General features: G+C 50.0%; 2 protein-coding genes and 1 long non-coding RNA gene across 8 annotated transcripts; all 3 read right to left on the reverse strand.

The window, feature by feature from the left end:
- On the reverse strand, window positions 1-790 carry LOC118561249. The gene is made up of 2 exons (XR_004929880.1): window positions 404-790; window positions 1-343 (listed from the first exon to the last, which is right to left on the reverse strand). It is a non-coding gene; the product is annotated as an uncharacterized LOC118561249 (long non-coding RNA).
- A 944-nt stretch (window positions 791-1734) lies between these two features.
- pwwp2a (PWWP domain containing 2A) lies at window positions 1735-12235 on the reverse strand. The gene is made up of 2 exons (XM_012853589.3): window positions 11131-12235; window positions 1735-3877 (listed from the first exon to the last, which is right to left on the reverse strand). Exons 1-2 carry the CDS (start codon window positions 11910-11912, stop codon window positions 2197-2199), a joined length of 2463 nt encoding a protein of 820 aa, XP_012709043.2. The 5' UTR covers window positions 11913-12235; the 3' UTR covers window positions 1735-2196.
- A 5999-nt stretch (window positions 12236-18234) lies between these two features.
- oatx (organic anion transporter X) lies at window positions 18235-27346 on the reverse strand. 6 transcript variants are annotated; one of them, XM_036133175.1, is made up of 17 exons: window positions 26921-27346; window positions 26702-26751; window positions 26627-26668; window positions 26383-26550; window positions 26207-26280; window positions 26013-26142; window positions 25636-25739; window positions 25407-25561; window positions 23789-23957; window positions 23287-23410; window positions 23100-23215; window positions 22954-23008; window positions 22673-22832; window positions 22109-22217; window positions 21953-22031; window positions 21619-21746; window positions 18235-18644 (listed from the first exon to the last, which is right to left on the reverse strand). In XM_036133175.1, exons 3-17 carry the CDS (start codon window positions 26651-26653, stop codon window positions 18494-18496), a joined length of 1749 nt encoding a protein of 582 aa, XP_035989068.1. In that variant the 5' UTR covers window positions 26654-26668; window positions 26702-26751; window positions 26921-27346; the 3' UTR covers window positions 18235-18493. The 6 variants fall into 6 exon arrangements, with proteins under 6 accessions (XP_035989068.1, XP_035989065.1, XP_035989067.1 ...); XM_036133174.1 differs by having other exon boundaries at window positions 18288-18644; window positions 26627-26693; window positions 26727-26751; window positions 26921-27345; XM_036133172.1 differs by lacking the exon at window positions 26921-27346 and having other exon boundaries at window positions 26702-26896.

Consider the following 27346-nt stretch of genomic DNA (forward strand, 5'->3'; position numbering starts at 1 on the left):
TTCAAAGAGCAGGTTGACAGTTTATTAACAGATTTAAAACAGGAGCAAAACATGTACACTGGTTCAGAATCTCTGATCTGCAAACAGACGGTAAAAAGAGTCCGACGGTACCACAGCAGAGAGAGAGAATCCACCTTCATCATCCTGTCTAACAGTCAGTGTGTCCTACCGCTCCTACGTGTCCCTCGGTCCATGGACTCAGGCTCAGGGTGTCCAAACACACAGCGAGTGAGACATCGGCCCATCGCCTGAATAAAACGTCTTTGAACTTCATCATCATCATCAAAGCAGAAATTTAAAGATCCAATCAGTGATCAGAGATGAATAATAATAGGGAACTGACCTGCTTTACTGGGAACTGACCTGCTTTACTGGGAACTGACCTGCTTTACTGGGAACTGACCCGCTTTACTGGGACCAGACCCGCTTTACTGGGGCCTGACCCGCTTTACTGGAGCCTGACCCACTTTACTGGGGCCTGACCCGCTTTACTGGAGCCTGACCCACTTTACTGGGAACTGACCCGCTTTACTGGGACCAGACCCGCTTTACTGGGGCCTGACCCGCTTTACTGGAGCCTGACCCACTTTACTGGAGCCTGACCCGGTTTACTGGGGCCTAACACGCTTTACTGGAACCTGACCCGTTTACTGGGGCCTGACCCACTTTACTGGGGCCTGACCCACTTTACTGGGGCCTGACCCACTTTACTGGAGCCTGACCCACTTTACTGGGAACTGACCTGCTTTACTGGGGCCTGACCCGCTTTACTGGAACCTGACCCGTTTACTGGGGCCTGACCCGTTTACTGGGGCCTGACCCACTTTACTGGGGCCTGACCCACTTTACTGGGGCCTGACCCACTTTACTGGAGCCTGACCCACTTTACTGGGGCCTGACCCACTTTACTGGGGCCTGACCCACTTTACTGGGGCCTGACCCACTTTACTGGAGCCTGACCCACTTTACTGGGAACTGACCTGCTTTACTGGAGCCTGACCCGCTTTACTGGAGCCTGACCCGCTTTACTGGGAACTGACCTGCTTTACTGGGGACTGACCCGCTTTACTGGAACCTGACCCGTTTACTGGGGCCTGACCCACTTTACTGGGGCCTGACCCACTTTACTGGGGCCTGACCCACTTTACTGGAGCCTGACCCGCTTTACTGGAGCCTGACCCGCTTTACTGGAGCCTGACCCGCTTTACTGGAGCCTGACCCACTTTACTGGGGCCTGACCCGGTTTACTGGGGCCTGACCCGGTTTACTGGGGCCTAACACGCTTTACTGGGGCCTGACCCGCTTTACTGGGGCCTGACCTGCTTTACTGGGAACAGACCCGATTTACTGGGGCCTGACCCGCTTTACTGGGAACAGACCCGCTTTACTGGGGCCTGACCCGCTTTACTGGAGCCTGACCCGCTTTACTGGGGCCTGACCCGCTTTACTGGAGCCTGACCCGCTTTACTGGAGCCTGACCCGCTTTACTGGGGCCTGACCCGCTTTACTGTAGCCTGACCGGCTTTACTGGGGCCTGACCCGCTTTACTGGGGCCTGACCCGCTTTACTGGGGCCTGACCAGATAACGGAACTGATTTTTGGAGCCAATCGAAGAGCAGGTGTGATGATGCATGGCGTACCTGGGACAGGTGTCTCCAACTCTGAACTATGCTTTGGACCCCCGGCCTCAGTTTGGACCACACTCACTTTCACAGTTAAACGTCTAAACAGAACTTCAAAAAAAAGTACAAATATTTTAATTCAAATTCCAACAGGAAGTGATGTGTCAGCATTTCAAGCCATGGTTGGACCAATGAGCCGCCCTGAGGGGGCGTCGCAGCATAATTGAAAAATAGCCATTTGCCATTTTGATCAATACCTTCAACATTATAGAGGCAGGTGAGGAATTAGTGTTTATAACAGGTGTGGTGAAAGAGTGACATCATCAAGATGTCAACTCTGTCAGCCAATCTTCGGTCAGAATCCCCTGATAAATTAGAAAAGAACGGGTCAACGCAACAGTCTACAAAACGAAATGCAAAGTGAGCTGAAATGCTGCCACTAACACCTGGCAGGTGGAAGATACAAGCTCCGCCCCCTGCCATCAGAGGCTCCTCCCCTCCTCTCCACTTAGGAAACAGTCTTTATCAGTCTGGGGCTGACTCCTCCCAGCTCGTGAAAGGGGCGGGGCCTATGTCACGTCTCGAACTGCGTGAGCAGCGCGCGCACCTCGGGCGTCAGCTGCTTGGCGGCGCTGGCGGCCTCGGCGATGGCACGGCGGTACGGCCCCTTCCTCTTCTTGTCAAAGCGCGACTGAAATGTCTCAAGGAACGGCGAGAGCTGAGCTAGCGGCAGGAAGGAGGTGGTCGGAGAGCCGAACCAGGAGACGCGCGCCTCCTGCCGCACCGCCAGCCCCGTGTCGCCGCGGCGCGCCACGGTGATGCCTAGCACGCGCGCCGGCCACCAGGGGAAGCCGTAGATCTTGGCCCAGACGATGTCGCCCACGCACACGGTGCGGCCGTCTGGCAACAGACACTTGGACACCGATTTGGAGAAGACAGACGAGGAGGACGAAGATGAGGAGGAGGAGGAAGTGGACAGCTTCCTGCGCCGCTTCACGTCGCCTCCGTCCTCCTCGTCCTCACCTTCGGCGGCAGGTGGAGCTGGGGACGAAGATGCGGGGCAGAGAGGAACTAAGGGGGCGGAGGAGGGAGGAGGTGCAGGAGTGGGGCCGGAGGAGGAGGAGGGCACGTCTCCAGGAGGAGGGAGATCATAGGTCTCTGTGGAGCTGCACTCCGAGTGGGAGGAGTCTAAAGAGTAGGAGGAAGAGGAAGGCGGAGGAGGCTCCACCTCCTGCCAGCCAGCTCCATCCTGCACCACCTCGTCCTCATTCGTTCCTACGGCGGCGACACACGGGGGAGGAGGTGCTGGGGGAGGAGCTGCAGCAGGAGGTGTGTGGGCGGGGCTTGTGGCAGGTTTGGGCGAAGGCTCAGAGGCCGGGCACGGCGTCGGTTCGTCGGTACGGTACCTTTGAGGCTTGAGGCGCATCCTGGGCGGCAGCGGCGTGCCGGTGGCGGCGCCGCCCAGGTGCTGCAGGCGGCGGGTGAAGTGGACCTTCTGACCGTGGTTCTGCAGCGCAGCAGCCCGGGTCACCGCCTTGTTGTCCTGGTTCTGCTCTTTGGGCCGGTGGTGTGGCGCCAGCTTCTGGAGAACCTTGCGGGGGTTGGGGCGCTCTGAGACTTTGCTCAGGACCTTTTTAGAGTTTAGCTGAATGCGGCTGGACGGCGCCGCCGAGGACGAGACCACGTCCCGTAGGACGCGGCGGGAGGACGAAGTCACCTGGGTCCCTGACGAGCGCTTGTCAGCAGCGGCGCGTCCTGATTTGTCGTCGATCCTCAGACGTTTTAACTCTGACGACATGGGAACGTCTGCCGGTCGCCGCCGCCGTGACGCCTCCTCGCCCCTTAGCTCCACCACGCCTCGCCGCGCCTCCCTGTGGCTCCCTGACGCTACCACGCATTTACACTTGTCACAGAGAACCTGTCTGGGGCGGAGCTTGATGGCGTTCATGATGGAAGTGGGCTCTTCACAGCGGTAGCGGCGTTTGGGCCGTTTGATTTTGCGTGGCGGCGGCTGAGGTAAGGCCTGGTTGTAGGTGTCCCTGATGAACAGAGGAGGGGGGTACGGCGCCCCCTCCTGGAACAGCGGCGGGGGTTTGGAGCTCCAGGGCTTGGGGTGGGGTGGGGCGACAGAAACGGCCTCCTCCTGGTTGGCGGACGGCTCTTCACCAGCGGTCACCGTCTGCAGAGACGCTGGAGGACGACTGCGGTCGTCCCGTCTGGGAAACATGGTGATGGGAATACCGTGCGGTCCGAACCTGCAGACACAGACGTTATTGGTTAAATCAGGGATTCCTGGCATCATCACTAATCGACGCTTTGATCATACAGGGCAGATAAATCTGATCAGGACCGACAGGTTTGGCCGAAGTCTGCAGCCACAATATTGGATCAGTGAGATTAAAACTCTGACTTCCCTCTAACCTCCGACCAAGAAACAAACACAGGATGGGGGGGGTTATTTCCAACAGAATATTGACAAAATGGCAAATGCTCAAAAGAAATAGTCAGCAGGAGGAACATCTGGCAGTGAGGTTAAATAACAGACGGCGGTGTGTCCCGTGTAAACTCTCCAGCCTTAGCGTGTCCAGGGAACCGTGAAGCTCGAAGACGTCCCATGGTCATTGTTCCACACGCAAAGGTGAAGGTCCGGTTGCTTATTTTTGTCTGATTTGTTCAGAGACTCGCTGAACATGACTACCAATGGTCCCGCATCGGGAATATTTACAAGCCACTTCTTAAAATGAGGCGCGATGCCAAACGAATGATGTAAGCCAGTGGTTTTTATAGGTGAGGCGCGCCTCCCCTGGGGGGCGCCAAAGAGTCACAGGGGAGGCGCGAGAAGACAGAGAAGAAGACAGTTCTGCCGCTCAACTTCTGTTTGAGCGAGCAGGAACTAATCCAAGCGCCCAGTGAGAAAACTGTCAACGCTTAAAACCGGTCTGGCGCTCAACTCTAAAAAACTCAACCCAGAGCTCCATCTCTGCTGGCACACCTGCTCATTCCACGCTCAACACCAGCCGTGCGCTCGCTGGCTGTTTCTGCGCTCACGACTTCAAAAACTGTCCACCAGCCAATGACAGACAGGTTTTATTCCATCCAATCAGAGTAGGGCTTGCAGATACTGCATTCAGATGGATTAAATCATAATCCTGCAGCCTTTGGCAAAAATTACTAAACATAACCATGGGATTGAAGAAAAAAAAAGGAAAAAAATAAAAAGTTTAATATCTTAGCCTAAAATATTTAGTCTAAAATATTTAGACTAAAATATTAGAGTTACTAAGAGTTATTAAGTTAGGTGTGAAAAATGTTTTTGTCTCTTTTCTTTCCAGCTTCTCGGAGGTGATGCAAAAATGTAGTCAGATCTTAATCATCATCATTATTATTTAAAGAGCACTTTAACAAAAGGCAAAACAAAATGCCAAACATCAGAAATACAACAGAAGAGATAACATCTAATAAAATGCTTGTTTGTTAAAATAGCACTAGGTCTAAATTGTGTATAATTAGCCTAAAAAGTAAATCGGAATATGGAAAGTGTTGACGTCTGTTAAATTCAGGTTTTCTTTATTATTATTATTATTTCAGTTGATGTCTCCTGTTGACGTGAGTTCAGTTTGATATTGGCGTCTGTTTAGTTCAGGTTTTCTTTAATATTATTATTATTATTATTATTATTATTATTATTATTATTATTATTATTATTTCAGTTAATGTGTCCTGTTGACGTGAGTTCAGTTTGACATTGCCGTCTGTTTAGTTCAGTTTGTCTGCTGTTGAAAACAATTGTTTATGAATTTGCTCTAATAACAGTTCAATTTTAAAACTAAGCTCTCTGTCCGTGATGTTTCAGTAAAAGTAGCATGTAAGATGGAAATATTTGGAGGTATATTTTATGAATAGGCCTTTTTATGAATGCACTTTGTTAAAAGAAATACAATAAAAAAAACATGTATTGGGCTATCAGTTGTTTTTGAAACACAGCGTTCCAGGAACACAAAAGAAAGATGCATTTACTGCAGGGACCTGTGTGGTAGGTTGGTGGTGGTGGTGGGGGGGGGGGGGGGTATCTTTACCTATTCCAAGGGGAGGCTCACATTCAATGAATTTGAAAACCCCTGATGTAAGCAGTCTTGTCCCTACCACACGCGAACCTTAGGACCGAATCCTGTAATTACCCTGTATGTTCCTAACAGAGCACTTCGCTCTCAGACTGCAGGTCTGCTGGTGGTTCCTAGAGTCTCTAAAAGTAGAATGGGAGGCAGATCCTTTAGCTATCAGGCTCCTCTCCTGTGGAACCAACTCCCAGTTTTGGTCCGTGAGGCAGACACCCCGTCTACTTTTAAGACTAATCTTAAAACTTTCCTTTGTGACAAAGCTTCTAGTCAGAGTGGCTCATGTTACCCTGAGCTACCTCTATAGTTATGCTGCTATAGGCTTAGGCTGCTGGAGGACATCAGGGTCTATTTTTCTCTCTCTGCTGAGTTCTCCTACTGCTCTCCAATCTGCATTGTTTGTTGTTATTTCAGCTTTTAACTTTTTGTTCTCTGTCATTTTTTTCTCCATAGAAGGTACACCTGGTCTGGCGTTCTGTTAGCTGTGACATCATCAGGGGAGGCAGATCATCCTCTATTACCATCTACCATAGAAAGTACTCCTGGGTCAATGTGAGCTTCTGTGCTTTCTGTGTCTCTGCTCTGTCTTCTCTACCATAGATAGAAAGTACTCCTGGGTCAATGTGAGCTTCTGAGCTTTCTGTGTCTCTGCTCTGTCTTCTCTACCATAGAAAGTACTCCTGGGTCAATGTGAGCTTCTGAGCTTTCTGTGTCTCTGCTCTGTCTTCTCTAAGCCCCAGTGGGTGGAGGCAGATGAGCGTTCACACTGAGCCTGGTTCTGGTTCTGCTGGAGGTTCTCCTCCCTGTTAAAGGGGAGTTTTCCTCTCCACTGTCGCTTCATGCATGCTCAGCATGAGGGATTGCTGCAAAGCCATCAACAATGCAGACGACTCTCCCTGTGGACAGCCTCTCCATCGTCCCCATGACCGGCTCATCGACCCAAAGCCATGAAAGCTTACGTTTTCCCTCCAAGAATCATATTTTTGTGTTTTTCTCACTGGATCTTGGACCTTTCTGCTGAGAGATGCTAATAGCTGTTAGCCACTCCCTTGTTGTACCCCCTGCTGCAGACATGCAGTACGTACTTCCCTTAATTAGTATTACGTTAAATAAACATAAAAGGCTTTATTTACTAACAAACTGAGAAAAAAAGCAAAGTATAAAACACCAAAATAACAACTAACACCAGCAGGACGTGATATTTCTGAAAAACCTTGTATGCAGCCAGTGATCTGCTGACGTATAAATAAAAGTCTATAAGGTGTCAAATAACGTGGCTATGCACCTTCGTGCAAGTCGTCTGCATTGCTGATGGCTTTGCAGCAATCCCTCATGCTCATATTTTACCTGCCTTGGTCATCATGTCTGGGGCATTGATGTTTTCAGCTGTTGTGGGTAGCTGGCTTGTTAGCTAGCTGGTTAGCTAGCTTGTTTTGTTTAGCTGGCTAATTATTAGCCTCTCTACGTTGATTTAACGTGAAAACGCGTGAGGCGACCAACAATCATCTGGTGCGTTGCACAGAGCTCTCTGTGATAAGGAAATGTCCTAAATTGGTCACACTTGTGCTTTTAGATTCAAATTACCATTTTGATGAATTAATACTCATTTATATTGGTGCTATTTTCAGTTTTTCCCCCTTATTTTCCTTCCGGTTTGCTTAATTTCTATACAACAACAAAAAAATAATAACTTTGGCCATGTAATTTAACCAATTATGGGTAATTCTATTAAAAACAACTCGTTCCAGCCGAGTGGCAAACAGCGGTAGCGGTTTTCATTCCCAAGGAGACGTATTGGGCGGTTCTGTAACATCGCCTTCTAAATGTAGAGAAGATCTTTTTCTCAGTGCTAGCCAGAAGGATGACGACCTACCTGCTCCAGAACAACAACACCGACACCAACTGCCAGAAGCCATGGTTCCCAGGGCTGCCAGGGTTCCCAGGCTGCCAGGGTTCCCAGGGCTGCCAGGGTTCCCAGGCTGCCAGGGTTCTCAGGGTACCAGGGTTCCCAGGGCTGCCAGGGTTCCCAGGGTACCAGGGTTCCCAGGCTGTCAGGGTTCCCAGGCTGCCAGGGTTCTCAGGGTACCAGGGTTCCCAGGGCTGCCAGGGTACCAGGGTTCCCAGGGTACCAGGGTTCCCAGGGCTGCCAGGGTTCCCAGGCTGCCAGGGTTCTCAGGGTACCAGGGTTCCCAGGGTTCCCAGGCTGTCAGGGTTCCCAGGGTACCAGGCTTCCCAGGGTACCAGGGTGCCAGGGTTCCCAGGGTTCCCAGGGTGTGGGGAGCACTCCACACTGATCTGGGCTAAGACTGACCTGGCGTCATCTGGCTTGAGGTGGCCATGGCATGGATCTGTCCCACACCAGCTGATCATCTACGCCATGAAGTTCTTCCACATGTTCCCTCAGAAGCATGGTAGAAGCATGGTAGAAGCATGGTAGAAGGTACTTTAAGAACCTGCAGACGTGCTTCTCTGCCCTGGGCGTCTCTACTGGGGGGCAGCGATGAAGTGGGAATAGCGCTGGGTGTGCCATTTCACCTTCATTGTTGTAGCAGCGTCAGATAATAATCCTCATCGGTGCGAGGCAAACGGCAGGAGGAATCAAACTACCAACTGCCAGTTTACCCTCTACCAGCGGCTGCTGTGGCCCCTGAGTGAGGCCCCTCAGTGTGAGGATGGATGGGAAAGCCATTCCTCCCACAGTGGGTGTGGCCCCTGAGTGAGGCCCCTCAGTGTGAGGATGGATGGGAAAGCCATTCCTCCCACAGTGGGTGGAGCCACAGTGCCTCGCTGAAGACGGCCTCTCTGGGAGGAACACGCTCCAGCTGCCTCCAGGATCACTACAGCTGGGCTACAGCTGGAGAGAATCGGGTCAAATCTCAGGAATCGATTCAAATCTCAGGAATCGATTCAAATCCCTGGAATCGATTCCAAGTTCAGCAATCGGTTCCAAGTTCAGGAATCGGTTCAAATCCCAGGAATCGGTTCAAAGCTCAGGAATCAGTTCAAAGCTTAGGAATCGGTTCAAATATCAGGATTCAGGTTTAAAGCTCAGGAATCAGTTCTGAAGATCTGAAATCGATTCTTTTTGATCTGATCTCAAATTGGATCGTTTTTATTAAAACATGTTTTACGTGAATTTCATGATTGTAGTTATGCAGCATATTGATGCTGGTAAGATATCAACATTTAACAGAAAATTAATAATCGGTAGCTAATGGCGGCTGAACGGTCCGTTCCTCTCCCTGAGCGCTGACGCGGCGCTTTCCCAGCATGCTGTGGGGCAGAAACCCAGAAAGCCTTTAATCTGATGATAAAAATTATTAAATTAATTAAAGTGTTTTCTCTGTTGATAAAATAACTAAATAAATCAACAAAATAAAGTGTTTAATCTGATTTTAAAATAAATTAATAAAGTACCTTAAAATAAAAAATAAATAGTTGAATCTGATGGCAAGATAAATAAAAAAGCGTTTAATCTGATCAGTAAATTAATTAATTAATTGTTTAATCTGATGATAAAATAATAAACAAATCAATAAATAAAGTGTTTAATCTGATCATTCAATTAATTAATTAATTGTTTAATCTGTTGATAAAATAATAAACAAATCAATAAATAAAGTGTTTAATCTGATCATTAAATTAATTAATTAATTGTTTAATCTGTTGATAAAATAATAAACAAATCAATAAATAAAGTGTTTAATCTGATCAGTAAATTAATTAATTAATTGTTTAATCTGTTGATCAAATAATAAACAAATTGTTTAATTTAACGGTAAAATAAATAAAATTTCCAGCATATTGTCCTGAACTTCCAGCTCGGCTGTTCTCAGAAAATGAAATCCTCGTTAATTTAAAGATTGGACCTGCCAGCCCGGTGACACTTTATCAGAACCAGAACCCTGGGAGGTTCTGGCAGGTTCTGTCAGGTTCCTTACTGGACCGTCGTCTTTGCTCTAGGCGTTGATCACAGCCCAGCGATGGCTCTTCCAAACCGGGCCTGTTGTTCTGACCCGTGGAGGTTCTGGCACTTGATGTAACCGGGTCTGGGTCCGTTTTCTGCAGAACCAACCTATAAGTCACCGTGAACCTTCTTGCTCCAGAACCCCTGGACCCGAGCCATGTGATGACTCCAGAACCTTCTGCCCACCTGCAGTCCCAGAGTTCTGACAGAGGTTCTGATGGTACCGGTCCCCGTCAGAAAGTGGACCGGTACCATCAGAACAGTGGTCCCCAGTCAGTGACCAGATCCAATCAGTGACCAGAACCAACCAGAACCAGTCAGTGACCAGAACCAACCAGAACCAGTCAGTGACCAGAACCAGTTAGAACCAGTAAGTGACCAGATCCAATCAGTGACCAGAACCAGTCAGTGACCAGAACCAGTCAGTGACCAGAACCAGTTAGAACCAGTCAGTGACCAGATCCAATCAGTGACCAGATCCAATCAGTGACCAGAACCAACCAGAACCAGTCAGTGACCAGAACCAGTTAGAACCAGTCAGTGACCAGATCCAATCAGTGACCAGAACCAACCAGAACCAGTCAGTGACCAGAACCAGTCAGAACCAGTCAGTGACCAGAACCAGTCAGAACCAGTCAGTGACCAGATCCAATCAGTGACCAGAACCAATCAGTGACCAGAACCAGTAAGTGACCAGATCCAATCAGTGACCAGAACCAATCAGAACCAGTTAGTGACCAGAACCAGTTAGAACCAGTCAGTGACCAGATCCAATCAGTGACCAGAACCAACTAGAACCAATCAGTGACCAGAACCAGTAAGTGACCAGATCCAATCAGTGACCAGAACCAACCAGAACCAATCAGTGACCAGAACCAGTTAGAACCAGTCAGTGACCAGATCCAATCAGTGACCAGAACCAATCAGTGACCAGAACCAATCAGTGACCAGAACCAACTAGAACCAATCAGTGACCAGAACCAGTAAGTGACCAGATCCAATCAGTGACCAGAACCAACCAGAACCAATCAGTGACCAGAACCAACTAGAACCAATCAGTGACCAGAACCAGTTAGAACCAATCAGTGACCAGAACCAATCAGTGACCAGATCCAATCAGTGACCAGAACCAACTAGAACCAATCAGTGACCAGAACCAATCAGTGACCAGATCCAATCAGTGACCAGAACCAACTAGAACCAATCAGTGACCAGAACCAATCAGTGACCAGATCCAATCAGTGACCAGATCCAATCAGTGACCAGAACCAATCAGGGCGGGTCAGTGTCACCATAACAGAACCCGTCTTCACATAACCCCCCCCCCCCCCTTTAAAAGTTCTGGTTCTGGTCCAGTCGCTATAATAACCTGCGTCAGAACACCAGAGAAACCAGCACCGGTTCTGTTCTGGAAGTGTAGCGGTACCTTTTGGACACGTCCATCAGAACCCCTGAGAAGACTTGCTCCCCCAGTCGGAACGACACCACCAGCGCGTCATCGATCACGTGGTCCAGGATGACCCGGACCTCGGTACCGGGACTTAGGTCCAGCACAGATCTCGGTTCTGATCCGGAGCAATCCTCGTGTTTGGGGCCTGGTGAGCTCTTAGCGAACCTGGCCCCTGGTTCTGGACCCGCATCCAAGACAGAATCCCCCGTAGGTCCAGAACCCCGCTCCTCTGGGTCCAAAATCGTGTAGCACCGGTCCAGTTCAGTGGTCTCGGTAGGTTCTGCCGGTTCAGCCAAAGAGAGTCCGGCCTCGGAGACCGGAGCGGGGTCCGGGACCGAGTGCAGGAAAACGGCGGGGGGCTGCGGGTCCAGGGGGACGGTTCGGTAGGTACTGGTATTGTCTGAGTTCGGCAGTCCGGGAAAGGCCCGATCAGAACCGCTGCAGTCCACAGGGAGGTCCGAAAGGTCCGGGCTCGCAGCTTGGTCCGGGTGGCCGCCGCTCCGGTCCAGCACATCCTCCGTGGTTCTGTCTGACCCGGGTAAAACCGGTCCCGCCCCGGGCTTCTGCTCCGGACCAACATGGCGGCCCTCCCCGGATTCTCCCTTCTCCGAATCCTCCCCCGGACCGGATCCCGGGGCCCCGCGGGGCTCCGCCGGGGCCTCCTGGTGTCCGGGGCTCTCCGGTCCTGGTTCGGGCGGACTCTCGGACCGTGTTGTGGTCGGAACCACAGCTCCTGGCTCAGCAGCCACGGCCGCCATTTTGTTCCGCTGATCTACTCGGTGTCGATGAAGCCCCGCCTTCCTTCTCCTCGGCCGCCTGCCTAGAGCGTCTCTGATTGGTCTTAACTCCCGTCACTTACCGACGGCGGGGCAGAGCGTCCTCTGTGATTGGTTGATTCAGCCAGAGTCTGTGGCTCCGCATCGTTTCTCAGCCGGAGCAGCAGGCGGCGCAGCGAATGACCGGAGCTTCCCAGCGGATCTCGGGCGGGAAGGCCCGTTCAGATCCAGCAGCAGAACGGACCACGTGACTGATGTGACCATATCGCAGCTGTCCTGGTGCTAAAACCGGCTGCTTCCTGTCAACATCAACAACTCCAAGCTGTGCACAAGCCTGCAATCATCAGTGTACTGAAATATTCCACTTGTGTCACAGCTAATGACACAATAAGTGTCAGAAGACAAAATGCTGTGTCTGCTTTAAAGGGACTTGGCCCCTCCCACACTTTCCAGCTACTGCTGCCAGTAAATATAAGCGTTCTGTTATTCCTTCCTCTTTGGACAAGGGTCTTTAAAACCTAAAGGCATTAAATTGGCCTCTGGTAACAGAAGAAAATCATAATTTTTGCCCATGTGACGTGCATTATGAGTTGTTATATAAATGAAATTTTCCTAAATTATTCACTGCTTTCCTCTTGAGTTTATCTGCTTGGCACTGTCTCTGTGTGACAAAGCGACCGTCTGAGCGTCTGTCATCCTCCAGGCTGAAAAGCGGCTCAGCGCCTAAGGAGGGAGAACTGCCGTTATCCTCCTACTTTTCTCTCACTGCAGAAAGAACTCCACCATGGCTTCTGTGCTCCTTTTGCAAACCCGCTGCGTTCTCAAACCTGGTGCTGCAGCAGAAGGCTGCTCACACAAAGCCAGCTTTGGTTTTATTCCTGTTAGACGGGACTCATTCGTTTCCATAACTGCTGAAGGGCCTGGAGCAAAGTCAGTGAATAGATCCATTTATATTTTCTTAGAGGTCTTTTTACCTCCTGGCACAACAAACTGGTCGGGATAAACGTTTAATAACGAGTTGGGCTGTTTGTCTTGAAAAGCCTGTTGATGACATCCGTTGTGAATTGTTTCTCCAGATAAACAGACTGGAGTCCTTCAGGAAAGAAGCTCCTCCCACACCGTCACTATCACCTGCAGCCGAGCCATCAGCCAGCTGACTGTGAAGGAGTGGATCCTGACTGGATCAAAACACAGATGAACAGAAGCTGGACCTGATCACTGCAGCTCACTTTGAGGGCTTGTTCTCATCTTTGTCTGAACTGTTCCGCTCACATGGACCAGAACCGGCTCAGTAATTAGATGGATTGTTTCTGTCCCACACCAATAAAGAGGAATAAAGACGCCATGTGGACTGAGTTCCAGAAAACGGGCCAAAAACAACAACCAAAAGTCTGAATGTGAATAAAGAAAAATCCACATGAAATGAATTACACAACATGGAGAAAAACATATAAATTAATCTGAATAAAGCATTTGAAAACCACAAATGAATAAGATGTGCACATAAACCATGAAGCACTATAGTGTGAACTCCAGCAGGAACTGGAGCAGTTTCCAGATGACTGATGTTTATTTACGCCACATTCACATTTAGTTCATGATATTTGCTCTGCTCCTACCTATAGGAGTTCTGCTCCTACCTATAGGAGTTCTGCTCCTACCTATGGGAGTTCTGCTCCTACCTATGAGAGTTCTGCTCCTACCTATAAGAGTTCTGCTCCTACCTATGGGAGTTCTGCTCCTACCTATGAGAGTTCTGCTCCTACCTATAAGAGTTCTGCTCCTACCTATAGGAGCTCTGCTCCTGCCTATAGAAGTTCTGCTCCTACCTATGAGAGTTCTGCTCCTACCTATGGGAGTTCTGCTCCTACCTATAAGAGTTCTGCTCCTACCTATAAGAGTTCTGCTCCTACCTATAGGAGTTCTGCTCCTACCTATAGGAGTTCTGCTCCTACCTATAGGAGCTCTGCTCCTACCTATAAGAGTTCTGCTCCTACCTATAGGAGTTCTGCTCCTACCTATAGGAGTTCTGCTCCTACCTATGGGAGTTCTGCTCCTACCTATTGGAGTTCTGCTCCTACCTATGGGAGTTCTGCTCCTACCTATAAGAGTTCTGCTCCTACCTATAGGAGTTCTGCTCCTACCTATTGGAGTTCTGCTCCTACCTATAAGAGTTCTGCTCCTACCTATAAGAGTTCTGCTCCTACCTATAGGAGCTCTGCTCCTACCTATTGGAGTTCTGCTCCTACCTATAAGAGTTCTGCTCCTACCTATAGGAGCTCTGCTCCTACCTATTGGAGTTCTGCTCCTACCTATAAGAGTTCTGCTCCTACCTATAGGAGCTCTGCTCCTACCTATTGGAGTTCTGCTCCTACCTATAAGAGTTCTGCTCCTACCTATAAGAGTTCTGCTCCTACCTATAGGAGCTCTGCTCCTACCTATTGGAGTTCTGCTCCTACCTATAAGAGTTCTGCTCCTACCTATAAGAGTTCTGCTCCTACCTATAGGAGTTCTGCTCCTACCTATAGGAGTTCTGCTCCTACCTATTGGAGTTCTGCTCCTACCTATAAGAGCTCTGCTCCTACCTATAGGAGTTCTGCTCCTACCTATGGGAGTTCTGCTCCTACCTATAGGAGTTCTGCTCCTACCTATGGGAGTTCTGCTCCTACCTATAGGAGTTCTGCTCCTACCTATGGGAGTTCTGCTCCTACCTATGGGAGTTCTGCTCCTACCTATGAGAGTTCTGCTCCTACCTATAGGAGTTCTGCTCCTACCTATGGGAGTTCTGCTCCTACCTATAAGAGTTCTGCTCCTACCTATAGGAGTTCTGCTCCTACCTATGGGAGTTCTGCTCCTACCTATAAGAGTTCTGCTCCTACCTATGGGAGTTCTGCTCCTACCTATGGGAGTTCTGCTCCTACCTGTGGGAGTTCTGCTCCTACCTATGAGAGTTCTGTTCCTACCTATGGGAGTTCTGCTCCTACCTATAGGAGTTCTGCTCCTACCTATAGGAGTTCTGCTCCTACCTATAAGAGTTCTGCTCCTACCTATGGGAGTTCTGCTCCTACCTATAGGAGTTCTGCTCCTACCTATTGGAGTTCTGCTCCTACCTAGGAGTTCTGCTCCTATCTATGGGAGTTCTGCTCCTACCTATAGGAGTTCTGCTCCTACCTATGGGAGTTCTGTTCCTACCTATGGGAGTTCTGCTCCTACCTATGGGAGTTCTGCTCCTACCTATAGGAGTTCTGCTCCTACCTATGGGAGTTCTGCTCCTACCTAGGAGTTCTGCTCCTATCTATGGGAGTTCTGCTCCTACCTATAGGAGTTCTGCTCCTACCTATAGGAGTTCTGCTCCTACCTATGAGAGTTCTGTTCCTACCTATGGGAGTTCTGCTCCTACCTATAGGAGTTCTGCTCCTACCTATGGGAGTTCTGCTCCTACCTATAGGAGTTCTGCTTCTACCTATGGGAGTTCTGCTCCTACCTAGGGGAGTTCTGCTCCTACCTATGGGAGTTCTGCTCCTACCTATAGGAGTTCTGCTTCTACCTAGGGGAGTTCTGCTCCTACCTATGGGAGTTCTGCTCCTACCTATAGGAGTTCTGCTCCTACCTATGGGAGTTCTGCTCCTACCTATAAGAGTTCTGCTCCTACCTATGGGAGTTCTGCTCCTACCTGTGGGAGTTCTGCTCCTACTTATGAGAGTTCTGTTCCTACCTATGGGAGTTCTGCTCCTACCTGTGGGAGTTCTGCTCCTACTTATGAGAGTTCTGTTCCTACCTATGGGAGTTCTGCTCCTACCTATAGGAGTTCTGCTCCTACCTATTGGAGTTCTGCTCCTACCTATAGGAGTTCTGCTCCTACCTAGGAGTTCTGCTCCTATCTATGGGAGTTCTGCTCCTACCTATAGGAGTTCTGCTCCTACCTATGGGAGTTCTGTTCCTACCTATGGGAGTTCTGCTCCTACCTATGGGAGTTCTGCTCCTACCTATAGGAGTTCTGCTCCTACCTAGGAGTTCTGCTCCTATCTATGGGAGTTCTGCTCCTACCTATAGGAGTTCTGCTCCTACCTATAGGAGTTCTGCTCCTACCTATGGGAGTTCTGCTCCTACCTATAGGAGTTCTGCTCCTACCTATGGGAGTTCTGCTCCTACCTATAAGAGTTCTGCTCCTACCTATGGGAGTTCTGCTCCTACCTGTGGGAGTTCTGCTCCTACTTATGAGAGTTCTGTTCCTACCTATGGGAGTTCTGCTCCTACCTGTGGGAGTTCTGCTCCTACTTATGAGAGTTCTGTTCCTACCTATGGGAGTTCTGCTCCTACCTATAGGAGTTCTGCTCCTACCTATTGGAGTTCTGCTCCTACCTATAGGAGTTCTGCTCCTACCTAGGAGTTCTGCTCCTATCTATGGGAGTTCTGCTCCTACCTATAGGAGTTCTGCTCCTACCTATGGGAGTTCTGTTCCTACCTATGGGAGTTCTGCTCCTACCTATGGGAGTTCTGCTCCTACCTATAGGAGTTCTGCTCCTACCTAGGAGTTCTGCTCCTATCTATGGGAGTTCTGCTCCTACCTATAGGAGTTCTGCTCCTACCTATAGGAGTTCTGCTCCTACCTATGGGAGTTCTGTTCCTACCTATGGGAGTTCTGCTCCTACCTATGAGAGTTCTGTTCCTACCTATGGGAGTTCTGCTCCTACCTATAGGAGTTCTGCTCCTACCTATGAGAGTTCTGTTCCTACCTATGGGAGTTCTGCTCCTACCTATAGGAGTTCTGCTCCTACCTATGGGAGTTCTGCTCCTACCTATAGGAGTTCTGCTTCTACCTATGGGAGTTCTGCTCCTACCTAGGGGAGTTCTGCTCCTACCTATGAGAGTTCTGCTCCTACCTATAGGAGTTCTGCTTCTACCTAGGGGAGTTCTGCTCCTACCTATGGGAGTTCTGCTCCTACCTATGGGAGTTCTGTTCCTACCTATAGGAGTTCTGTTCCTACCTATGAGAGTTCTGTTCCTACCTATGGGAGTTCTGCTCCTACCTATAGGAGTTCTGCTCCTACCTATGAGAGTTCTGTTCCTACCTATGGGAGTTCTGCTCCTACCTATAGGAGTTCTGCTCCTACCTATGGGAGTTCTGCTCCTACCTATAGGAGTTCTGCTCCTACCTATGGGAGTTCTGCTCCTACCTATAGGAGTTCTGCTTCTACCTAGGGGAGTTCTGTTCCTACCTATAGGAGTTCTGCTCCTACCTATAGGAGTTCTGCTCCTACCTATGGGAGTTCTGCTCCTACCTATAGGAGTTCTGCTCCTACCTATGGGAGTTCTGCTCCTACCTATAGGAGTTCTGCTTCTACCTAGGGGAGTTCTGCTCCTACCTATGGGAGTTCTGCTCCTACCTATAGGAGTTCTGCTCCTACCTATGGGAGTTCTGCTCCTACCTATTGGAGTTCTGCTCCTACCTATAGGAGTTCTGCTCCTACCTATAGGAGGAGGAGCCATGAGGCTCAGTGCATGCTGTCCATCAGGGTCGCTGCGGCTCCAAGACTTTAAATCTGGAGCATTTTAAGCCTCTGTGTAAGACTCCTTTTAGTGAATTGGCTTTTAGTTCATAATGATCCAAATGATCTTTGTCTGGATTTATAGTTTTAAAATATTTTTTATGTTTTTTCTCTTTGTTGGATTTTTCTTATTCTTTTTTTACTCTGACGCTTTTCTTTTAACATTGAGCTGTTTTGCTTGTAGAGCACTTTGTGCAGCTAGAGCTGTTGCAAATGTCCCATATAAATCCATTTGGTATTGCCCTCTAAACCCTCCGTGGATCAGAACCTTCGTGTGTCTCATGAAGGTTGGAATGGTAGCGTAGCTTTGGGTTTCGGTACCTTAGAGACAGCGATCAGGGAGCAGATGTGGACATGTCCCTCTGGATCTCAGGGCAGAACCTGCTTTCAGACGCTCTTTACATCTCACCATCACTGAAGGAGGCCATTTTATTCCTCAGAGCCACGTTGTCAGGCGCTAACAGAGCAGGAACAACGTTGTTGGGTGAGAAGAAGAAGAAGAAGTCTGCTGGATGAGCCTGCGGCGTATCTGAGGAACAGGCTGATGTGGAGCATGAAGCTGTGATTGTATCTGGAGCCCTGGATGCATGAGGCCGACACATAGCCCCTAGAGATATAATGGTTGTAGGGGAAATGAACGATACGTTTTACCTATGTTATCAAGTTGGGGTTTGAGGCCACGCCCCTTTGTATCCACCAATCCCTGCTGCAGGTTCTAGCTCACCTGTTAATGGCAGAAAACAAGCGGCTCACGCTCAGTTTCTCAATACTTTTATTGATGGCTGCCAATAAGTGCTTCAACCAATAATCAGAGTGTTACATTCAGTTTATTATTAATAATTCAACTATAGACATCAAATGTCATCCATCATCTGCTTAGCTAGTAGACTTCTGATCAATCCATAACCAATCACCAGTTTATTGATTACAGATAAAACCTTTCTCAGTGCGGCTGATTGGACGATGTTCAGCGCTCACTGGTCCTGACCCTGTGATGCGGTGTCCTCTGATTGGTCAGAGGGCATTGAGGCCACTCCCTTCTCTATCGTTGATTCCTTTTACTGCTTCTCCTTCCTTGATGACCACACCCCAGTCATCAGGAGACGCCACACCTTCCTTCAGAGACACGCCCTCTTTCAGGTGGGAGGGGGAGCTTCTTCCAGACCTTGAAGCACAGAGTTAATAACAATAAAAGGTTATTGGTTAAAAGGAATGTCTGATCACCCAGATGCATCATCTGTGATGATTACAAGATCATCACAGGGAGAGAGGCGCCGCTCTGGACCACAGAGGATCTCATTAATCGGCCCGTGACCCAGTAACCACGTACAGGGCAGCAGAACGGTGGGAACAGTGGGAACAGTGTCCCACGGTGAGAACAGTGGGAACAGTGAGAACAGTGGGAACAGTGAGAACACTGTCCCACGGTGGGAACAGTGGGAACAGTGAGAACAGTGGGAACAGTGAGAACAGTGGGAACAGTGGGAACAGTGGGAACACTGTCCCACGGTGGGAACAGTGGGAACAGTGAGAACAGTGGGAACAGTGAGAACAGTGAGAACAGTGAGAACAGTGAGAAGAGTGGGAACAGTGAGAACAGTGGGAACAGTGAGAACAGTGGGAACAGTGGGAACAGTGTCCCACGGTGGGAACAGTGGGAACAGTGAGAACAGTGAGAACAGTGGGAACAGTGAGAACAGTGGGAACAGTGGGAACAGTGTCCCACGGTGGGAACAGTGGGAACAGTGAGAACAGTGGGAACAGTGGGAACAGTGGGAACAGTGAGAACAGTGGGAACAGTGGGAACAGTGGGAACAGTGAGAACAGTGGGAACAGTGGGAACACTGTCCCACGGTGGGAACAGTGAGAACAGTGAGAACAGTGAGAACAGTGGGAACAGTGAGAACAGTGGGAACAGTGGGAACAGTGAGAACAGTGAGAACAGTGAGAACAGTGGGAACAGTGAGAACAGTGGGAACACTGTCCCACGGTGAGAACAGTGGGAACAGTGGGAACAGTGAGAACAGTGAGAACAGTGGGAACAGTGAGAACAGTGGGAACAGTGGGAACAGTGTCCCACGGTGGGAACAGTGGGAACAGTGAGAACAGTGGGAACAGTGGGAACAGTGAGAACAGTGGGAACAGTGGGAACAGTGAGAACAGTGGGAACAGTGGGAACACTGTCCCACGGTGGGAACAGTGAGAACAGTGAGAACAGTGAGAACAGTGGGAACAGTGAGAACAGTGGGAACAGTGGGAACAGTGAGAACAGTGAGAACAGTGAGAACAGTGGGAACAGTGAGAACAGTGGGAACAGTGGGAACAGTGGGAACAGTGTCCCACGGTGGGAACAGTGGGAACAGTGAGAACAGTGGGAACAGTGGGAACAGTGAGAACAGTGAGAACAGTGGGAACAGTGGGAACAGTGAGAACAGTGGGAACACTGTCCCACGGTGGGAACAGTGAGAACAGTGAGAACAGTGTCCCACGGTGGGAACAGTGGGAACAGTGAGAACAGTGGGAACAGTGGGAACAGTGAGAACAGTGGGAACAGTGAGAACAGTGGGAACAGTGGGAACAGTGGGAACAGTGAGAACAGTGGGAACAGTGGGAACACTGTCCCACGGTGGGAACAGTGAGAACAGTGAGAACAGTGGGAACAGTGAGAACAGTGGGAACAGTGGGAACAGTGAGAACAGTGAGAACAGTGAGAACAGTGGGAACAGTGAGAACAGTGGGAACAGTGGGAACAGTGGGAACAGTGTCCCACGGTGGGAACAGTGGGAACAGTGAGAACAGTGGGAACAGTGGGAACAGTGAGAACAGTGGGAACAGTGAGAACAGTGGGAACAGTGGGAACAGTGAGAACAGTGGGAACACTGTCCCACGGTGGGAACAGTGAGAACAGTGAGAACAGTGTCCCATGGTGGGAACAGTGGGAACAGTGGGAACAGTGGGAACACTGTCCCACGGTGGGAACAGTGAGAACAGTGAGAACAGTGTCCCACGGTGGGAACAGTGGGAACAGTGGGAACAGTGAGAACAGTGGGAACAGTGGGAACAGTGGGAACAGTGAGAACAGTGGGAACACTGTCCCACGGTGGGAACAGTGAGAACAGTGAGAACAGTGTCCCATGGTGGGAACAGTGGGAACAGTGGGAACAGTGAGAACAGTGAGAACAGTGGGAACAGTGGGAACAGTGAGAACAGTGGGAACAGTGGGAACAGTGAGAACAGTGGGAACACTGTCCCACGGTGGGAACAGTGAGAACAGTGAGAACAGTGTCCCATGGTGGGAACAGTGGGAACAGTGGGAACAGTGGGACAGTGGGAACAGTGGGAACAGTGTCCCACGGTGGGAACAGTGTCCCATGGTGGGAACAGTGTCCCATGGTGGGAACAGTGGGAACAGTGGGAACAGTGGGACAGTGTCCCACGGTGGGAACAGTGAGAACAGTGGGAACAGTGGGAACAGTGGGAACAGTGTCCCACGGTGGGAACAGTGGGAACAGTGGGACAGTGGGAACAGTGGGAACAGTGTCCCATGGTGGGAACAGTGTCCCATGGTGGGAACAGTGGGAACAGTGGGAACAGTGGGAACAGTGGGAACAGTGGGAACACTGTCCCACGGTGAGAACAGTGGGAACAGTGTCCCACGGTGGGAACAGTGTCCCATGGTGGGAACAGTGGGAACAGTGGGAACAGTGGGACAGTGTCCCACGGTGGGAACAGTGGGAACAGTGGGAACAGTGGGAACAGTGGGAACAGTGGGACAGTGTCCCACGGTGGGAACAGTGGGAACAGTGGGAACAGTGGGACAGTGGGAACAGTGGGAACAGTGTCCCATGGTGGGAACAGTGTCCCATGGTGGGAACAGTGGGAACAGTGGGAACAGTGGGAACAGTGGGAACACTGTCCCACGGTGAGAACAGTGGGAACAGTGGGAACACTGTCCCACAGTGGGAACAGTGGGAACAGTGGGACAGTGTCCCACGGTGGGAACAGTGTCCCACGGTGGTAGGGGTCTTCAGAAACAGAAATAAAGAACCCAGAGGACCTGAAGGCGGTGGTTTTAGGACTGGGGCAGGAGCTGGAAGGTTCTGGAGACACCCTGGTTCTGTGACGAGGTCTGAACTCACCTGATTTGCTCCACATCTTCGATGGTGTCGGGCAGCGGCTTGTTGAGCGTCTCTGGCAGGAAACAGGCAAAGCCACTAGCCAGCACTGCAGCGCCCCCGTAGACCACACTGGGCAGTGCAGGAAACACCTGAGGAAGGCATTCAGGTAAACCGGTGCAGCTGGACTCATGGAGCGAGCTGGACTCGCTGGCACTGCAGATGGATCGGACCGGCTGAAGCGGTATTAATGCTATAACTTGTGGAGGAGTGGTTTCTTCATCAACATGTCCAAAGTGAGCAGCCATGAAATCTACCAACATGTTCTGGTTCAGGTTCTGTGTGGATGGGTAATCACCTCGTCCAGGATGAGGACAGCAGGAGCCGCCATGCTGCCAATTCTTGCCATGGTGGAGACGAAGCCCATTCCCGTCTGCCTGCAAGTACAGAGCTTGATTTCAGGTTCTGATCACCTCATCAGAGGTTCTGATGAGAATAGACCCGTTGGGCTCACCTGATGACGGTGGGATAAAGCTCTCCGGTGTACAGGTAGACGGTGGTGAAAGAGGCCGAGGTAAAGGCTTTACCCAGGCAGGCCAGGGTGGTCCGGAGGTTCTGCATGTCTGCAAATGTTACAGCCAGAATAGGTCCGGATCAAGACAAAAGTACAGGGTCCAAATCAGAACCACACATCACAGAGACCCTGTCAGAACCAAGGCCAGCATCAGAACAGAAACATGCTCAAAATCGGCATTAGAGATTAGATCTGGAATCTGGAGAAGAACGAGGATCAGAATCTGGTTTGGGTCAGAATCAGATTATCAGAATAACTAAATATATGGGAAGCAAGACCAGGGTCAGGTCAGAATCTAAAGAAAGGTTGGATTCAGGAGTCATTTTCAGTACCAGGAGCTGAAGTGGGTCTGGGTCAGAATCAGAACCACGTAACACACAATGCATTGGAATCACTGTCAGAACCAAGACCAGGATAAAATTCAAATAAAGACAGGATGTAGAGATCAGAGTAAGGCTGGATTTAGGATCATATCAGAACCACAGAACCACAGAACCACAGTACCTGTAGGGACAAAGATGTTGGCAAAGATGATGACAGCTGACAGGAACAGACACGACACCTGAGATACCCGCCTCCCCAGGTAACTGAGCAGGCCCAGAGCAAAGAACTTTGCAGGAATATCTACAGCTCCAAAGATGATCTGCATCAGGTAAATACTCACCTGGAACGACCAACAGCCAATCAGAACACAGTTCAGAACAGGGCAGCCCATTGGGTGCCAGAACTTAGCAGAGTTAGACAGGTCAGAGGACAGACAGGTAGGCGGTGACCAGAGAACTCACTCCGAACTTCTGCAGGTCCATTGCCAAACCATAGTAAGCAAAACTGGTGGAGAACCTGCAGACAGGAAGACAGGTAAACACCTGCTCAGGTGAAGACTCAGCATGAACCCTAATAATACAACAGGTGAAAGAGATGAATTTCTGACCAGACGGCGATCAGACAGATGGAGATGCGTCTTATTCGTCTGGTCTTCAGCAGATCGAAGGCTGTAAACGACGAACGACTCGACTCGATCTCTTTACTCATGTGAGAGTGAAGTACCTGCAGTCAGGTGGTGCCAAAGTCAGGTCCTGGTTGGTCAGAACACACCTGTACGTCTAATCAGGAGATACCTCTAAGGTCAGTTTGTCGGTGATCTCTGGCCTGCGATTGATCCGAGCGACTCTGTGGAGAGTCTTTAAGGCCTTCTCTGAGCGCCGGTTCAGCACCAGCCAACGAGCGGACTCTGCATACCACCTGACCAATCAGAGAGGAGACACGAAACCACCTGACCAATCAGAGAGGAGACACGAAACCACCTGACCAATCAGAGAGGAGACACGAAACAATCTGACCAATCAGAGAGGAGACACGAAACCACCTGACCAATCAGAGAGGAGACACGAAACCACCTGACCAATCAGAGAGGAGACATGAAACCACCTGACCAATCAGAGAGGAGACACGAAACCACCTGACCAATCAGAGAGGAGACATGAAACCTCCTGACCAATCAGAGAGGAGACACGAAACCACCTGACCAATCAGAGAGGAGACACGAAACCACCTGACCAATCAGAGAGGAGAGATGAAACCACCTGACCAATCAGAGAAAGGCATTGATGCTTCACTCACCAGCTGTAGGCAAAGAATATGAACTGAGGCGCGCAGACAACCAGCTGAAGCTTCCTCCAGTCTCTCAGCCAATAGGCAAGGCCGGCCAAGATCATCTGACCAAAGGTGAAGAAGAAGGAAGTGAGCGTGCCCACTAGTGTCCGTGTTTTAGTGGGGATCCACTCCACCTCTGAGGACAGACAGGAAGGCAGTGAGACAGTCATGCATCAGAGCACATGTCTGTACTTTTCAAGTCAAGAGAAACAAAAATGTAGAAAAGCATTTTTTTACTTTTTTAACAAAACATTTTCTGATGATTGACGTTTTAAAAAGGGAACAGTACAGAACTGTCTGGAGTTTGGTTTGATTTTATAAATGGATAAAGAAGAGAAGAGGCTACAGAGCAATAAAACCACCTGAAAGAGTGTTTAAAAATATAAATTTAACAGGCAGAACATTTTAAAACATTTTGGAGCTGTTTTGATATGAGTGGTGCCTCAGTGCTCTGTAACGCCACCTAGAGGCAAATCCCCGCCAATGAGACGGTCCCAGCGTCTGAGGCGCTCTACCCGTCACTAAGGCTCCGCCCTCACACCCTCACCGGGTCGGGACTCTCAGCCAAAGCGGTACCGTCAGCGGAACCGTCAGCGGTACCGTCAGCGGTTCTGTCAGCGGTTCTGTCAACGGTTCTGTCAGCGGTTCTGACTGAGTCGTTCAGTCAGGGAGGAAGGAGGCAGGAAAGGAGCCTGAGGACGAGGAGTTACAGGCCGTCTGCAGTCGGTACAAACACCCATGAAAGGAGCAAGGAGCTACAATCAGAGTGTTTCCCACGCAGCCTTCGACTTTTCAGGCAAAACTTCAATAAAAATGTTCTTTGACAAGCAGACAAGATGGCTGCTGCTGGGATTGTTTTCTTCAATCCATCAAAAATCTAAGAATCCTTGGCAAAGTCTTGTTTCAGCTGCTCTTTTCTTCTTTTTAGAATACGTTTACCTATCCTCAGTAAATTGTTATCCATCAAAGCAGTTTGGATATTAAGGACAATTGTGTCTGGTTGTTGGTCTAGTCAGGCCTAAGGGACCTGAAGGAACCTTTGAAGGAACCTTCAAAGGATCCTTTGAAGGATCCTTTGAAGGGACCTTTGAAGGGACCTTTGAAGGAACCTTTGAAGGAACCTTTGAAGGAACCTTTGAAGGGACCTTTGAAGGATCCTTTGAAGGAACCTTCAAAGGATCCTTCAAAGGATCCTTTGAAGGATCCTTTGAAGGGACCTTTGAAGGGACCTTTGAAGGGACCTTTGAAGGAACCTTTGAAGGATCCTTTGAAGGAACCTTTGAAGGACACATTTGAAGGACACATTTGAAGGAACCTTTGAAGGACACATTTGAAGGAACCTTTGAAGGAACCTTTGAAGGGTTGGTGATGTGAAGCGCTGTGACGTAATGCGTCCATCGGAGGAGGACACACTGAGCAGGCCTCCGCTCTGTGGTGCTGCTACTCAAAGTGAAACTTGAGTTTCACACAGAAATGCTGTGAATGGTTCAGGTTTTAAGTGTTAGAACGCTGTTTGATCTTTTCAGTAGCGTTAGCCTAAGACGTGTAGCTAAACAGTGAGACGGGTGAACATTAAAATCTGTACTGAGGGAGACTCCATTGAGGATGATCCCGGACACGGCCATCCCGCTCAGAAACCTGAAGATGCAGTAGGCGGTGTATGACGGAGAGAGGGCGGAGCTACAGCCCAGCACAGCCAGTTGTAGATATGACCATATAAGGACAGACTTCCTCCCAAACCTAAGAGACAGAGAATGAGTTTGGAGATAGCTGGGCCTAATAGACAGGTGTAGGTCTATCCAGGTGAGTCTCACCTGTCTGACAGGCCACCAAAGATGATGGCTCCTGTTAGAACTCCACCCATGTAGATGGTCTGGATCATCTGCTTTAGAGGACGCAGAGAGCACACCAGGTCCCACTGAGGGAGACAGGTGGAGACAGGTAAGCTCTGCAGGTCAGCTTCAGAGCCAATTAGAAACTCTGACTGATGATGCATCATCAGCTGATCTGAAACATGAAGCGATTTTCCATCTAGTTTAAACGTTCAGATGAAAATCAAACCATATCGGCTTTCATTGCAGAAACTCTGAGTAACACATGGAGGTGCTGGACCAGCCTCTGACTGCTGCTGGTCCTTCTCCAGGTGAGTACCACAGCCACACCAGCCAGTGTTAGCATGACCGCATGTTACCTCGGAGACGGTGGTGGAGGAAAACTCTGATTGGTCGAAGCTCCATCCATCCACACATCCTTCGGTCTGCAGCTGGCTGGCGTTCAGAGAGCCGTTCAGGTGCAACAGGTGCCACTGAGGCTCCACATACCTGGGAAAAGACAGGAAGTGATGTCAGAGAGGTCAGAGTCACAGCCGAGGAGCTACCTGCTCACCTCCTGCAGCGGTCCAGTCTATTTCCTGAAGGATCCGGAGGAATGAAGACTTTCAGGAGCTGCTGCTCATCCACCTGAAACAGCCAATCACAGCCAGCCGTTAGACCAACCACCCAATGACAGCAATCCATTCATACAGGTGAGCGAAGAGAAAGAGGAGGCAGACAGCGTAACACCTGGTAGGTGAGAGCCAGGTCTCGCAGGCTCTGATTGGTCGGCGGGTTGCAGTGATGGGCTGGGATTCCTGAGACAAAGTTGTTCAGCAGGTTCTGACTCGCCATCAGCAGACCCGGTAAACTGATCAGGGTCACATGGATCCACTGGTACCTGCCAAAGCCGCCCACCTCACCATGGCAACAGGAAATCCACGTTACACCTGTCCAGGTAATCAGATTACTGCAGAGAAAGGAACGGACTCACCTCTTCGAGCAGGTCCGTGAAGCCCATGTTGGCGAGGAGAAGAAGGAGGACAGGAGGAGGACAGGAGGAGGACAGGAGGAGGACAGGAGGAGGACAGGAGTCTTCTGGAGAGTTCAGGATCCCAGCTGCATCACAGCAAAGCATTTAAATCAGAACCCCAGACCTGTGGCCCCCATTAAGCCCCTCCGTCCTCTGGCTCAGCGGTAAAACGGAAATGTGTGAAGGGTCTGCTGAGAATTCCTGCAGGATTACAGCAGAAAAGAAGCAGAAAGAGGATTTTGTGGCCGTACTTACAGCAGGAGACTGGCGGAGCTCTGGACACGGGGCAGAGTGGACGGATGGACGGAGTGTGGGCAGAGGACGGACCCAGGGACGTTAATGATTGCAAGAAGAGAACCAGGTCTTGTTCCTGAACCCAAAGGACTCCAGTCTGCTCCGGATCAATGAGTCTCCTGAAAGTTAACCTTCGATCAAACACAACCAGCTCTGATAATCCGTCTGCCTCTATGAGCAGGAGGAACTCCCCCAGATCCGTCTCCAGAGGACGCAGAGCCTGGACTCCTGGCGCTCCTTCACCCCAACCAGGGTCAGACCTGTTTGTTTTCCTGACTTTGCTTCTTGCTGAGTTCTTCCATGGAGGAGTTCCTCCAGCAGAGCTTCAGACAACAAACATCTCAGCAGGTCTCAGACAGCTGGACCTCAGAGCCGTACTGTATGTTC

This window comes from Fundulus heteroclitus, unplaced genomic scaffold, assembly GCF_011125445.2.
Source record: "Fundulus heteroclitus isolate FHET01 unplaced genomic scaffold, MU-UCD_Fhet_4.1 scaffold_59, whole genome shotgun sequence".
In the NCBI taxonomy this organism is placed as follows: Eukaryota; Metazoa; Chordata; class Actinopteri; order Cyprinodontiformes; family Fundulidae; genus Fundulus; species Fundulus heteroclitus.